This window comes from Marmota flaviventris, chromosome 5 (assembly GCF_047511675.1).
Source record: "Marmota flaviventris isolate mMarFla1 chromosome 5, mMarFla1.hap1, whole genome shotgun sequence".
NCBI lineage: Eukaryota > Metazoa > Chordata > Mammalia > Rodentia > Sciuridae > Marmota > Marmota flaviventris.
In genome coordinates this window covers 60,696,188-60,710,939 of record NC_092502.1, presented here as the reverse complement: position 1 = coordinate 60,710,939, position 14,752 = coordinate 60,696,188, and the positions used below count along the sequence as shown (strand labels likewise).

Below are 14,752 nucleotides of genomic sequence, written 5' to 3'. Positions count from 1 at the left end.
AACAGAGATAGCTCCACTCATCCAGGACAAAATACAAACCCTAAAGGTACATCTTCAGTGAATTACTCCTCCAGCCACACCCTACATGCCTACAGCTACCATCCAGTTAATGCATATCAGTGGAATAATACTGATTAGGTTCAAACTCTCATAATATAATCCTTATACCTCTGAGTATTTTTGCACTCTCACCCAAGAGCTCTTGGGAGATACCTTACATCCAAACCACAACACCATCCTTTGTGTCTTTTGACTGCCTCACCCCAAACTCTCACATCCATTTTACAACACTCCCTAATGTTTATAAAATAGTGATGATGTCTGAGTGAAATAAACTCACATTAATCAGGAACAGGGTTACTGTCACAGAGGCTGGGAGTGGGGGGTGTCTCTGGTGAGACAGCTGATGTGACTCTCAGTTCAGGCTGCATTTGTGGAGTCAGGGATCAGAGAAAATGATCAGGGACCATGGAAGGTATTCTAGCCTTGTTATCAAGTTGCTTCTCTGTGCTCTCCTCTCTTGTCAAGCCTTAAATTTCTGACAGCTTACTTGTGATCTCAAGACTGTTCAACTTTCTCTTCTCAGAACTGACTGAATTCCTGGAAAGACAAATTTTGGTTTCACTTTTGTGTTCTGGGAAATACAGTTGATTCAGAAATGGGACTTTCCCAACTTCCTCCATGATTGGTCAGCATCACACAGAAAGGTGGGAGAGAAGCCAAGTGAGTATATAAGCCCTGTTCAGCCACCTTGTGTGCGTTACTTTGCACAGTTACTTTGCACAGAAGAAGAGCCTATCAGAGCTACAAAGCCTTAAACAATAGTAAGCCATCAACCAGACACAGGATTTTCTACTAATCCAGCAAGGCTATTCAGGTGACTTCCGACCCAAAAGATTTCTTTTCTCTAAGAAAATTTTGGTTACCAAAACATTTAGGAGCACGGACTGGAGGGATGAGATGCTCAACTTGGAAGCTAAGGAGCCTTGATGGAAGGGAGGTAGGATGGGCTAATGAACAGTCATAGTTAATCACTGAAGTTCAGGCAAATTTAAAGCAAATGTTTTGGATATTTTTTACTTGGTGAAATGTTTTTTTCATTAGTCTTGTTCTGTCTCTAGCACCTCCCTCTAGAATGGTTGAAAATGTATGTGTCAGAATATATTAGGGAATATCACCACAGAATATGTGAGGTTGGTTCTGTCTCAGTTCTTTTATTCCCTGTTCTTATATTATTAACTCTAATTCAGCACTTTTTATTCCTTCCTTTGCAGCATAAGCTAGACTTGGACCAGGGGCAACTCTTCATGCCACCTCTGCTATAACTAACTGTAGAACATTTATGACTGGGGAGTCTTTCATTTTTAAAATGTAGAGTAGGAATGCTAATGATCTCTTGTGAAGAAAAGTCAGGTAAGTCAGGAAAAAATGGTAAAATAATGTCATTGAGACATGTATCCTTTAAAATGATTGATAGTGCAAATCCTTGTCCCTTGTGTTCATAGTGGACAAGACATTTAAAGCAGACTATGGAGTGTCATTGAAACAGGGAATTGGTAGAGGATAAAAGAGAGGAAGACTGAAAAAATAACGAAGTCTGTTCATAACACAATGTGCTCTTAGTGACTTTCTGGACATACCAGAGGGTTCTTTTTTCCTTCCTTAGTGAATCTGGCTATGGTTCTTTTTTTTTTTCTGTGTTACTTGCTGATTTAGCATCTCTTCTATTCTATTCTATTCTCTTTATCCCCATCTTTCTGGTTAACAGTCAGAATGACCTCATCCTGGGGCTTTGTTCATGAGTCAGCAACTGATTCTTCCCACTCCAGTTTGGCTATTTCTAGATGCTCTGAGACTGCTCCCATGGCCTCCAGTGTCGCTGTGGGCCCATCCACCCCTGAGTTGCAGAGCTCACTGGATACTTTTCAGTGGGTTTCACAAACACCACTCAGGGGCCATGTTTCAAGGCTGCTTGCTTTATGCCCCTGCGGTTCATCATGTTCTTTATTATCCTCCTTTTCTTCCAATCTTCTCTGGGGATTAGTATGAGGAGAAAATCCCTGATTGGCCATGTGAGGTCTGCACAGTTCCCAGTAGATCCTCGCATCACTGTCCTCCCCTACAGTCCAACAGATTGGATAGATTCCTTCACATTTCTGGGTGTTTTCCTTGGTTTCAAGCAGAAAAATTGGCACCACTATTAAGGAGTTCCCTGACCAGACTTCATATAAATGTGAAAGTAATTTCTTCCTAAATCATGACTCTACCCTGCACAGCCCACCCCAGGACTGTGCTATGCTATAAGGTCCCTGAAGGAGGAAAGGAAGGATTTCCACTCATCCCAATATGGAATATGGAAATCTGGGGGCTGATAATACTTCAGAGTATGTTGTGGGACAGTAAGCTACATCCCTGATCTCTGCACAAGAGATGTCAGTAGCATCTCACCTTCCACTTGTGACAACCAGAGATTTCTACATAGATTGCCAAGTGTCTCCAGGGGTTCAAAATTATCCTGATAGGGAACCATTGCCAGAGGCACATTCCTGTCTTTATCTTGACCATGTTCTTTAACATTGGTTCTGTCATGGTGTCCTGGTACCTTCTCCTGAAGATCTGTTCTCTCATTCTGTATTGAAGAGTTCCCAGGAAGCATCTTGCTTGTTTATTCATGTTCCCAATATTCAGGCCTCAGTGTCCTAATTTAACTGTAAGGCTGACCCAGTGAGCACTTATTCTTTCTCTTGTAATATTTCACATATGCTCTCCTGATGTTTATGTACTTGTGGGCCTCTGGCCACTGGAATTTTATTTTTTTAGACATCATTTAAGATTTCACAGAAGTCATTGAGATGCATGTGGATGCCACCAACCAAACTTAATTTGGTTCAAAACATCCACAGAGGTTTTGCATATCATGTATCTGCTTTTTTCCCCATTTTGTCTCATTTTGGTTTTTAAGCAAACATTTAGTGTTGATTTTGGGCAGGTGTGTGGCAGCCCTTCCTTTGAAGCACAAGCACCTTGTCTGCCATCAGAATGAAGTGTTCTGTGGCTTTCATTTCCTGTATAGCTTTATCCATTTCCCACTGTAGAACACAGAGGGTAGAGGGGTTGCCTGTGGCCTGAATCTCTTTGTCTGTGTGTTGGCTCATTTGCATGGTACTTCTTGATTCTAAGGAGAGGCCCTGTTTTGTAGTAGGATGTTGTTTGGTTCTCTTAAGAAGCCTGGCACACACTCTCTATAGGAACTTCATGGCCATGGACCGGTTAGAGCCAGAGAATAGGCCTAACAGTTCATGAGAGCATTTTAGTGATTTCCTCATTTAGTCTATTCATTCCATAAATAGTAAGTCATCATATTTCTGTGGATATTGGTGATGGAGGAGTGAGCAAAGCAAAAACACATCTTGCCACCCTGATGTTTCATTGTACTGTAATTAAATAAGTACATAAAAATATCAAGTCATCTGGTGATGTGTGTTATGGAGAAAAGGGATATATAAAAAAGAATGATGAATGATGGGGACAGGTGCAAGGTCAGATCTCAATAAGAATATAAAATTCAACAAACCTCATATAAGTTGAAAAGAGCTTAGAGGATGGTGAAGGATTAATGACCCATGGGACAGACAAGGGAAGAGCAATCTAAGAAATGGGAACAGTAAATCACTGCAAAAGTCCTGGGATAGAAACATAGGCCAGGAAAGACAGGGTGGCTGGAATGCAGCAAACAAGGGGCCCAGATGTGGTACCAGAGTTCAAAGCTATGGTGTGTACGGCAGGTGTGCTATGTATGTGAAATGAGAATCCCTGTGGTGGCTTTAAGGAGAGGAGTGACATGATCTAACTTATACATTTAATGAATAACTCTGGCTATGTTTGAAAATAAATGTTGCTGGTAAGAACAAGGGGATAAAAAATAGTAAAGTGTCAAATGACGTATTCCAAGCTGGAAATGATAGTGTGTTGGACCAGGTCGCCTGGCTGCTTTATGATGAATGATCTAAGTGAATAAACTTGGAGAAATAATCAAAAAGGTTGTTTACAAATTTAATGGAGGATTAGATAGGAATATGAGGATGAAAATTTACTGAAGGGTTTTAATGTGTTTCCCTAATTAATGATGGGGGTCCATGTGCTGACATGGGAAGTCTTAGAAGATTTAGTTTTAGGGAGAAGAGAATGTAAAGATGCCAAACCTAAGCTAGCTAAATATTGTTTAGAAAACCATCTTGCTTTCTTCTTTTTCTAAAATGTCACACTAATATCAGTAGACTATATATATATTTCTACTGGACTTACATGTATGTATAATATGTATACATGTATGTATGTATCTTTCAGGTAGCTAGTGCTATTATTTAGAAAGATTTTTCAGAAAAAAATAGAGGCAATATGATCTTTTATTTTCTCTTATTTATTCATTTTAACCCTCAGTGTTATATCAGATTTAAAATGAATTAAGTAGCATCGTTCTTAGATTTTTTCCTCTCTTTTAAGTCTATACACACACACACTGACACATACACACACACATTTACAGTTTATATCCTCTGATGTTAATTTCTTATAAAACTTTTAAAAGCATTTGGATCTGACCTTTTACTTTTCAATGGGAATATGAAAAAATTTTAAACTTCTATCATGGTCATTTTTTTAGTTTTATTGATTATTTAAAAATACACGACAGCAGAACGCATTACAATTCTTATTACACATATAGCGAACAAGTTTTCATATCTTTGTATATAGAGAATATTCACACCAATTCATGCCTTTATACATGTACTTTGATTTTTTTTTGCATTACAAATCTTATTACACATATATACCACAATTTTTCATATCTCTGTTTCTATATAAAGTGTGTTGACACCCAAATCAAGTGTTCATACATGTACTTTGGATAATGATGTCCATCACATTCCACTGCCATTGCTAATCTCCTGCTCTCTTCCTTTCCCTCCTACCCCTCTTCCCTATCTAGAACTCATCTAATCCTCCCATGCTCCCCCTCTGTACCCCACTATGAGTCACCCTCCTTATATCAGAGAAAACAATTGGCATTTGTTTTTTGGGGATTGGCTAACTTCACTTAGCATTATCTTCTCCAAAACAATCCATGTACCTGCAAATACCATGATTTTGTTCTCTTTTAATGCTGTGTAAAATTCCATCATGTATATATGCCACATTTTTTTAATACATTCATCCATGAAGGTCATCTAGGTTGGCTCCACAGTTTAGCTATTGTGAATTGTGCTGCTATAAACATTGATGTGGCTGTGTTCCTGTAGTATGCTGTTTTTAAGTCCTTTGGGTATAGTCTGAGAAGAGGCATAGCTGGGTGAAATGGTGGTTCCATTCCCAGATTTCCAAGGAATCTCCATAGAGCTTTCCATATTGGCTGTACCAATTTTCAGTCCCAGGAGCAATGTCTGAGTGTACCTTTTCCCCCACATCCTCGCCAACACTTATTGATGTTTGTCTTCATAAGAGCTGCCATTCTGACTGGAGTGAGATGATAGCTTAGAGTAGTCTTGATGTGAATTTCTCTGATTGCTAGAGATGATGAGCATTTTTTTCATATATTTGTTGATTGATTGTATATCCTCTTCTGAGAAGTGTCTATTCAGATCCTTGGCCCATATGTTGATTGCATTATTTGCTTTTTTTTTTTTTTTTTTTTTTTGGTGCTTAGCTTTTTGAGTTCCTTATGTATCCTAGAGATTAATGCTCTATCTGATGTGTGAGGGGTAAAAGTTTGCTCCCAGGATGGGGGCTCTCTGTTCACCTCACAGATTGTTTCTTTTGCTGAGAAGAAACCTTTTAGTTTTATTCCATCTCATGTATTGATTCTTGGTTTTAATTCTTGTGCTATAGGAGTCTTATTAAGGAATTTGGGGCCTACTCCCACATGATGAAGATTAGGGCCTACTTTTTCTTCTATTAGATGCAGAGTCTCTGGTCTAATTCCTAGGTTCTTGATCCATTTTGAGTTAAGTTTTGTGCATGGTGAGAGATAGGTGCTTAATTTCATTCTGTTGCATATGGATTTCCAGTTTTCCCAGCACCATTTGTTGAAGAGGCTATCTTTTCTCCAGTGCATGTTTTTGGCACCTTTGTCTAGTATAAGATAAGTGTAATTTTTGTGGGTTAGTCTCTGTGTCCTCTATTCTGTACCATTGGTCTACCAGTCTGTTTTGGTGCCAATACCATGCTGCTTTTGTTCCTATTGCTCTGGAGTATAGTTCAAGGTCTGGTGTAGCAATGGCACCTGCTTCACTCTTCCTGCTTAGAATTGCTTTAGCTATTCTGGGTCTCTTATTTTTCCAGATGAATTTTATAATTGCTTTTTCTATTTCTATGAGGAATGCCATTGGGATTTTGATTGGAATTGCATTAAATCTGTACAGTGCTTTTGGAAGTATGGTCATTTTGATAATATTAATTCTGCCTATCCAAGAGCAAGGTAGATCTTTCCATCTTCTAATATCTTGTTTGATTTCTCTCTTTAGGGTTCTGTAGTTTTCATTGTATAGATCTTTCACCTCTTTTGTTAAGTTGATTCCCCAGTATCTCTTTTTTTTTGAGCTTATTGTGAATGGGGTAGTTCTCCTCATTTCCTTCTCAGAGGCTTTGTCACTGATATACAGAAATGCCTTTGATTTATGGGTGTTGATTTTATATCCTGCTATTTTGCTGAATTCATTTACTAGTTCTCGAAATTTTCTGGTGGGGTTTTTTGGGTCTTCTAGGTGTAGAATCATATCATCAGCAAATAGTGCTAATTTAAGTTCTTCTTTTCCTATATATATATCCCATTGATTTCTTTCATCTGTCTAATTGCTCTGGCCACTGTTTCATGAACTATGTTGAACAGAAGTGGCGAAAGAGGGCATCCCTGTCCTGTTCCAGTTTTTCTTGCTTCAATTTTTCTCCACTTAAAATGATGTTGGCCTGAGGCTTAGCATAGATAGCTTTTATGATGTTGAGATATGTTCCCGCTATCCCTAGTTTTTCTAGTGTTTTGAACATAAAGGGGTGCTGTATTTTGTCAAATGCTTTTACTGCGTCTATTGAGATGATCATATGATTCTTATCTTTAAGTCTATTGATGTGTTGAATTATATTTATTGATTTCCATATGTTGAACCAACCTTGCATCCCTGGGATGAATCCCACTTGATCATGGTGCACAACCTTTTTGATATGTTTTTGTATTTGATTTGCCAAAATTTTATTGAGAATTTTTGCATCTATGTTCATTAGAGATATTGGCCTGAAGTTTTCTTTCTTTGATGTGTCTGTCTGGTTTTGTGATCAGGGTGATATTGGTCTCATAGAATGACTTTGGAATTACTGTCTCTTTTTCTATTTCCTGAAATAAATTGAAGAGTATTGGTAATAGTTCTTCTTTAAAGGATTTGTAGAACTCGGCTGTGTATCCATCCAGTCCTGGACTTTTCTTGGTTGGTAAGCTTTTCATGGCTTCTTCTATTTCCTCACTTGATATTGGTGTGTTTAAACTGTGTGTATCTTCCTGACTCGATCTGGGCAAATCGTATGACTTAAGAAATTTGTCAATGCCTTCAATGTCTTGTATTGTATTGGAGTATAAGAATTCAAAATAATTTCTAATTATCCTCTGTATTTCTGTAGTGTCTGTTGTGATATTACCTTTTCCATCAGGTATGCTGGTTATTTGAGTTCTCTCTCTCCTTCTTTTTGTTAGCATGGCTAAGGGTCTGTCAATTTTATTTGTTTTTTTCAAAGAACCAACTTTTAGTTTTGTCAATTTTTTCAATTGTTTCTTTTGTTTTGATTTCAGCTCTGATTTTAATTAGTTCTTGCCTTCTGCTGCTTTTGCTGCTGATTTGTTCTTCTTTTTCTAGAGCTTTGAGATGTAGTGTGAGGTCATTTATTTGTTGACTTTTGCTTCTTTTAAGGTATGAACTCCATGCAATGAATTTTCTTCTTAGTACTGCCTTCATAGTGTCCCAGAGATTTCCATATGTTGTGTCTATGTTCTCAGTTATCTCTAAGAATTTTTTAATCTCCTCCTGGATGTCTTCTGTGACCCATTGCTCATTCAGTAGCATATTTTATAGTCTCCAGGTGATGGAGAAATTTTTATTTTGTCATTGATTTCCAATTTCATTCCATTGTGACCGAGAAAATGCATGGTAGTATCTCTACTTTTTTGTATTTGCTAAGAGTTGCTTTGTGGCGTAGTATATGGTCTATTTTAGAGAAGGATCCATGTGCTGCTGAGAAGAGAGTGTATCTGCTTGATGCAGGTTGAAATATTGTATATATGTCAGTTAAGTCTAAGTTATTGATTGTGTTATTGAGTCCTATAGTTTCTTTCTTCACCGTTTGATTGGAAGATCTATCCAGTGGAGAGAGAGGTGTGTTAAAGTCACCCAAGATTATTGTGTTGTGGTTAATTTGATTCTTGAAATTGAGAAGAGTTTGTTTGATGAACGTAGCTGCACTATTGTTTGGGGCATATATATTTATGATTGTTATGTCTTGTTGGTGTATGGTTCCCTTGAGCAGTATGTAATGTCCGTCTTTATTCCTTTTGATTAACCTTGGCTTGAAGTCTACTTTATTTGATATGAGTATGGAAACCCCTGCTTGCTTCCACAGTCCATGTGAGTTGTATGACTTTTCCCAAGCTTTCACCTTCAGTCTGTATATGTCTTTTCCTATCAGATCTGAGTCTCCTGGAGGCAGCATATTGTTGGGTCTTGTTTTAATCCAATCTGCTAGCCTATGTCCTTTGATTGGTGAGTTTAAGCCAGTAACATTTAGGGTTACTATTGACACCTGGTTTGTATTTCCAGCCATAGTTGTTTATTTTTGTTATTTTGTTATTTTACTTGAATTGGTTTTCTTCTTTATTAGTTTTTCCTTTAGTGTACCACCTCCCTCTGCTGATTTTCATTGCTCTTTTCCTCTCCATGAAATATCTTGCCAAGGATGTTTTGTAGTGCCAATTTTCTAGCTATAAACTCTTTTAACCTTTTGCTTACTGTGGAAGGTTTTTATTTTATCTTCAAATATAAAGCTTAATTTGGCTAGATACAAGATTCTTGGTTGGCACCCATTATCTTTCAGAGCTTGAAATATGTTGTTCCAGGATCTTCTAGCTTTCAGGGTCTGTGTTGAAAAATCTGCCATTATCCTAATTGGTTTTCCCCTATATGTAATCAGATTCCTTTCTCTTGTGGCTTTTAAAATTCTCTCTTTATTCTGTATGTTGGGCATTTTCATTATAATGTGCCTTGGTGTGGGTCTGTTGTTATTTTGTGCATTCAGCATCCTGTAGGCTTCTTGAATTTGGATTTCTAATTCATTCTTCATGTTTGGGAAGTTCTCTGATATTATTTCATTGAATAGATTGTTCATTCCTTGGGTTTGGACCTCTATGCCTCCCTCTATCCAAATAACTCTGAAATTTGGTTTTTTTATGCTATCCCATATTTCTTGAATATTCTGCTCATGGTTTCTTATCATTTTTGCTGTGTGGCTATGTTCTTTTCAAGATGATTTATTTGATCTTCATTGTCTGATGTCCTATCTTCTAAGTGGTCTATTCTGTTGGTGATGCTTTCATTTGAGTTTTTAATTTGGTTTATTATTTCTTTCATTTCAAGGATTTCTGTTTGTTTGTTTGTTTTTAGAACCTCTATCTCCCTGTTGAGGTGATCTTTTGCTTCTTGAATTTTTTTATGTAGCTCATTGTGGAAGTGATCTTTCACTGCCTTTATTTGTTCTCTTATGTCTTCTTTGAGATCCCAAAACATTTTAACCATGTATATCCTGAAATCTTTCTCTGTACTTTTTTCTGTTATAGCTGCCAATCCTTCTAATGATGTGTTGTTTTGGTTTGTTTGTGGTACTTGCTTCCCTTGTCTTTTCATGTTGCTCATGTCTTCCTTTCCAGCTCTGTGGATCTGGTTTGTTATTGTTTTTACCCTATAGATTTGTAGTGCTCTTGTAGGGATCTTAGATTTCTCCTTTGTGGGGAAGGACAATGTTAACAGATCCCAATGTCAACAATACACCATCTATGAACAAATTGTTTTTATGAAGACATTTACAGTTTAGTCTCAATGTCCAGAAATGTTTGATTCAATTATTTTTAAAATGTAATCAGTTGCTTCATAAAAATGCTTACAGTTTCTGGTGGTGGACAATGAACTGGGGGTCAAGTGTAGGATGATATGCTGCTCAAATGGTGATTTGATCTGATAGCCACACCCACAAAAAATGGTGAAGAAGGTTTTCCAAGATGGAGTTGGACTGCTTCCAGCAGGTTGGTCAAGTGGTACTTTACAGTTAGATGGGAGCGATAATTTCTGGTGTTCTATTGCACAATCAGGACAGATAGTGTTAATGTACCATATAATGCAAAAAGCATTTGTAATGCTTTACTCACAACGAAATGACAAATATTTGAGGAGATAGATATGCTTACCCTGATTTGATCATTGCATAGTGTGTACATGTATCAAAACGTCACAGAGTACCCAAGAAATTATGTTCAATTTTAACATATCAATTCACATTTGTAAACTCATCTTCCTATTAGGGATCCAGGTCTACTTCTACCCTCACATTTCCATGCTTATATGGATGAAGAGGAACTGGAAGACCATCCCATAAGGACATTCACTGAAGAGAAATTTGAAACTATGGAGATTTGTAATCTCATTCTCACCCTCAGTGTCTCAAAAGAGCCTTTCTCCCATCTTCTAACAACAGTTTTTCTCCAATCTTCTAACAACACACCAGGAGGAACCCCAATTCTCACTGTGCCTGAGAATGAATTCTAAGCCCATGCAATAAATTTTGCTGGGGAGCTGAACCCAAGTCTTGTGATTACCTCCTCATCATCATATGTGTAAACTTTCCTTGAAGTTGAAATACCTTTTAACACTTGGGTGACTTTGCTTCTTTCTAAAGCCAAAGAGGTGAGACTAGAATTCCAAGAGACTAAGAGTTTTATATTTGCTTCATTTGCTGAAAATTGTAAATAATGCCTATATCTTTCTTGTACTGCTTCTTCCCAGAGCGTTCAGGAAGTCCAAGCAATAATCAGAATTGAAAGGTACCAGAACTGGCTTAATTAAACCTGTTTTCCAATGCAATAAAAGAATAAGTGCTCATCTCTTCCTGTTTTTCTTCTGTCTAGGGACAAAGAATCTGTATCAGTATGTCAAGAAAGATGTTGTCAAGAAATGCTTGTTTTGCTATCCTCAAGTCAGGAGATGTGATCTAGGCAAATAACTAAGCACAATCTTCTTTCACCATTCAAAATTTCAATAGGTAGGGTTTTCCCTCGGGAAAATATCTCAAAGAAAGATTGCCAGTTTGTTGAACAAGTTAGATGCAACATGCTACAAACTAGGAAGAAATTTATTTTTTATTTCATTCTTATCCTTTAAGCCTCTTCTATTAGGTTTCTTTTCCCCAATCCAAATATTATTTTTGGCCATTATACCATTTGTGTTTCTATTTGTGTGTTTAAACAGAAGTCTGATACATATCCATAAACCAATGTATCAAAGTACTGAGTAAACTGTACTTCCCTGCCTAAACATTTGATCTGCAATGGACAAGGAGAGTATATTTAGATGTTTTACTCTTGCTTCACAATTTTCTCCATTCTTCCTTCCCAAAATGTTATTTTATGTTTTTCCATGGGTCTTAACTGTGATGTTTGAAATCAATGCTGGTGACCTTTAGGACCAGTTTCCAAAATCTGTGTCTTTTTGTAATGACAAGCAGGTTGAGACTTCTTACAATGGCTCTGTTCTTGAAAGCAGTTGATGAATTACCAACGGATTCCAATGGTTCACTCTCCCTGTCCTTTCCTGTGGCCTCATTTTAGCAGGAAGTTTGCTTGGGCATAGTTAATTGAGATGGCTTAGTCCCAACCACATATATAAGATTCACTTTGGCTTTTGCAAAATATTATGAACCTCTGGAATTATATGTTCCTTAAATACTTTTTTTAATGCATACTGAGCAATATCAAGAGGCTTTAATGTTAGTTCAGTAATGCAAAAGTCACAAAGGTCACATTAGAAGCTCTGGTCTGTTCTGCTAACCATATAGAAAATGATCTTCCTGATCTCACTTACATGTGGAATCTTGAGTAGTCAAACACATAGAAGCAGAGAATGGTTGCCAGGAGCTGGGAGGAAGGAAAATGTTGGGCAAAGGATACACAGTTTTAGTTATACAAGATGAACAAAGTTCTGGAGATCTAATGTACAGCATGATTATGATAATAAAAATACTGTATTGTACACATGAAATTTGCTAAGAGAATAGATACTAGGCATTCTTTCTACACAAAACAATAACACAAAAAAATACACACATAGAGGCACACTCACAAATGGTAACAACATAGAGGTGATGGCTGTGCTAGGTGGACTGTGATTATCAGGTCATCATGTATTCATATATCAGAACATGAAGCTGTACAACTTAACATGTAGTTGTTATATGCAAGTGGTATCTTAATAAACTTGTTGAAAGAAATGACCTTCATATCATTAAGTTAGAAAGTATAGCAGCTTGTGAGTTTTTCTGAAGCTCTTCCCAAATTCTAATTTTCCAAAAAGACTTTGTACAATTAAATTACTTTTATAAAATAAGACATTTAAAAGAAAACATGGTACTAAAATAAAAGCTCAAAATGCTGAAACATTGAGTTAATGGGCTTAAACTTGGACCTGAAGGATGACGAAGCCTCATATTATTGCAAGTTAATAATGATTCATGAACAAAGACAAGAAAAGGACCCATGAAAAGAAAAACAATGCTACTTTACAATTATATCAACCCAATATAGCATCTGGCCTTTACTGACATTTTAAGCCAATGGTGTAAAACAATAAACACTAAAAAAGTTCTACATGGTTATTGAGGAATTTGAAACTGGTTGTGTTCTGATGATGATTATGTGGTAATGTGTGGTAATGTTATGAAATTTGATAATCAAAATTCTTTATAGTTTGAAGAAATGTACTGAAGTATTTATGCATGGAATGATGTGATGTCTTGGATTAGGTTGCATCCTCTAGTAGGATTAGATGAATGATGATTAGCCATGTTTTGGCAAATTGATTCTAAAAGACACTTGCAGCTTTTTTTGTATTATATTTCTTAACTTTAAGTTTAAATATTTCCATAGTAAAGAGTTCAAATAAGAAAAAACCAGAAAGATATGAAAATTGATCTGTTTCAGGGCATAATTGAGGGAAATGGCAAAGTCTGCAGCACTTTGGGTAAGACCAAAGCTCAAAGACATTCTTCTGGCATAGTAACCCTTTCAACTTTCCTCTTTCTTTCAGTTACTTTACTTGTACACAGTCATGGGTCAACAGTTCTCTGGTACTCCTGCTCATGATCAGCACCATGATTTGGCCTCCAGCTTTACTGAACATTTGAAGAACTTGGAGGTAGAAAACAAAATAATTTCTCAGGAAACCATCAGTTTGATAGAGTTGCAACTGAAAAAAGGAAACATTGAGGAGGCAACCTTTGCAATCAACAGTGTATTGGAAAAAAATAATAATGCCCAACTCAACATTGCTGTAACAGGGGAGTCTGGGGCAGGGAAGTCAAGTTTCGTCAATGCCCTGAGAGGGATTGGTCATGAAGAAAAAGATGCAGCTCTTATTGGGGTGGTGGACATGACCATGAAGAGAACTCCATACAAACACCCAGATTTTCCCAATGTGATAATCTGGGACCTGCCTGGGATTGGAATCACTAAGTTCCAGCCAAAACATTATCTGGAGAATGTAAAATTTAGGGAGTATGACTTCTTCATTATTGTTTCTGCTACACGCTTCAAGAAAAATGATTTGGACCTGGCCAAGACTATCAAAATTAAGAAGAAGGATTTTTACTTTGTGAGAACCAAGGTGGACTGTGATTTAAAAAATGCACAGATATCTAAGCCAACTACCTTTGACAGAGAAAAAGTCCTGCAGCAGATCCGAGAGGACTGTGTGATTAATTTTAAGAGTAATAACATTAATAAACCACAAATATTTTTGATATCCAACTGTGATCTTTCTAAGTATGATTTCCCGATCTTGAAAGACAAGCTACTAAAGGATCTGCTTGTTCAAAAGCACCGTGATTTTATGCTTTCCCTGCTTAAGATTATTGATAGGGCTATTTTAAGAAACCGGTATTTTCTGAAGCAGTTTACCTGGCTAGAAGAATTGAAGTCTAAAATATTGGCCACCTTGCCTGTGGAGAGCATCACCAGTGACAAATGATGTGGAGAAGCTGAAGGCAGGCTTCAACTACTATTGAGACGTTTTGGTTTGGGATGATGCATCCTTGCAGATTGTGGCTGAGAATTTGCATGTTCCTTTGGAACAATTCCAAAATTTGTTGAAAATCTCCAAAAATACTTTTGAAATATTTGAAGATGTTCTGTTCAACTAATGGGTGTGTGGGTGTGTTCTTGCTCTGGTCTTTACATTAGACTATGACTTTTTTTTTTTTTTTTTTTTTTTTTTGCATTACTAGGGATAGAACCCAGGGCCTTTTACAAGCACTTTACCACTGAGTTACATTATGACTTTTTTTTTTTAACCTTAAAACAGTGTCTGATGATGCTGAAGTTCTCCTCAAAGAGATATATTCAAGAAACAGGTGGATTTCCAATTAGACTAAGGGCACATCCTCCTGTTTATCCATTCAG

At 37.0% G+C, this 14,752-nt stretch overlaps 1 protein-coding gene across 2 annotated transcripts; it reads left to right on the top strand.

The window, feature by feature from the left end:
- Positions 1–782: 782 nt before the first annotated feature.
- Positions 783–14,493, top strand: Irgm (immunity related GTPase M). 2 transcript variants are annotated; one of them, XR_011707499.1, is made up of 2 exons: positions 783–877; positions 10,607–11,183. XR_011707499.1 is itself a non-coding variant. In XM_027949346.3 (2 exons), the coding sequence occupies exon 2, from the start codon at positions 13,404–13,406 to the stop codon at positions 14,319–14,321; it is 918 nt and encodes a 305-aa protein (XP_027805147.3). In that variant the 5' UTR covers positions 783–877; positions 13,383–13,403; the 3' UTR covers positions 14,322–14,493. The 2 variants fall into 2 exon arrangements, 1 of the variants encoding a protein (XP_027805147.3); XM_027949346.3 differs by lacking the exon at positions 10,607–11,183 and adding an exon at positions 13,383–14,493.
- Positions 14,494–14,752: the final 259 nt, after the last annotated feature.

What these genes read in the sequence shown, in the direction of transcription:
- Irgm (XM_027949346.3), top strand. Translation starts at nt 13,404, where the DNA reads ATGGGTCAACAGTTCTCTGGTACTCCTGCTCATGATCAGCACCATGAT.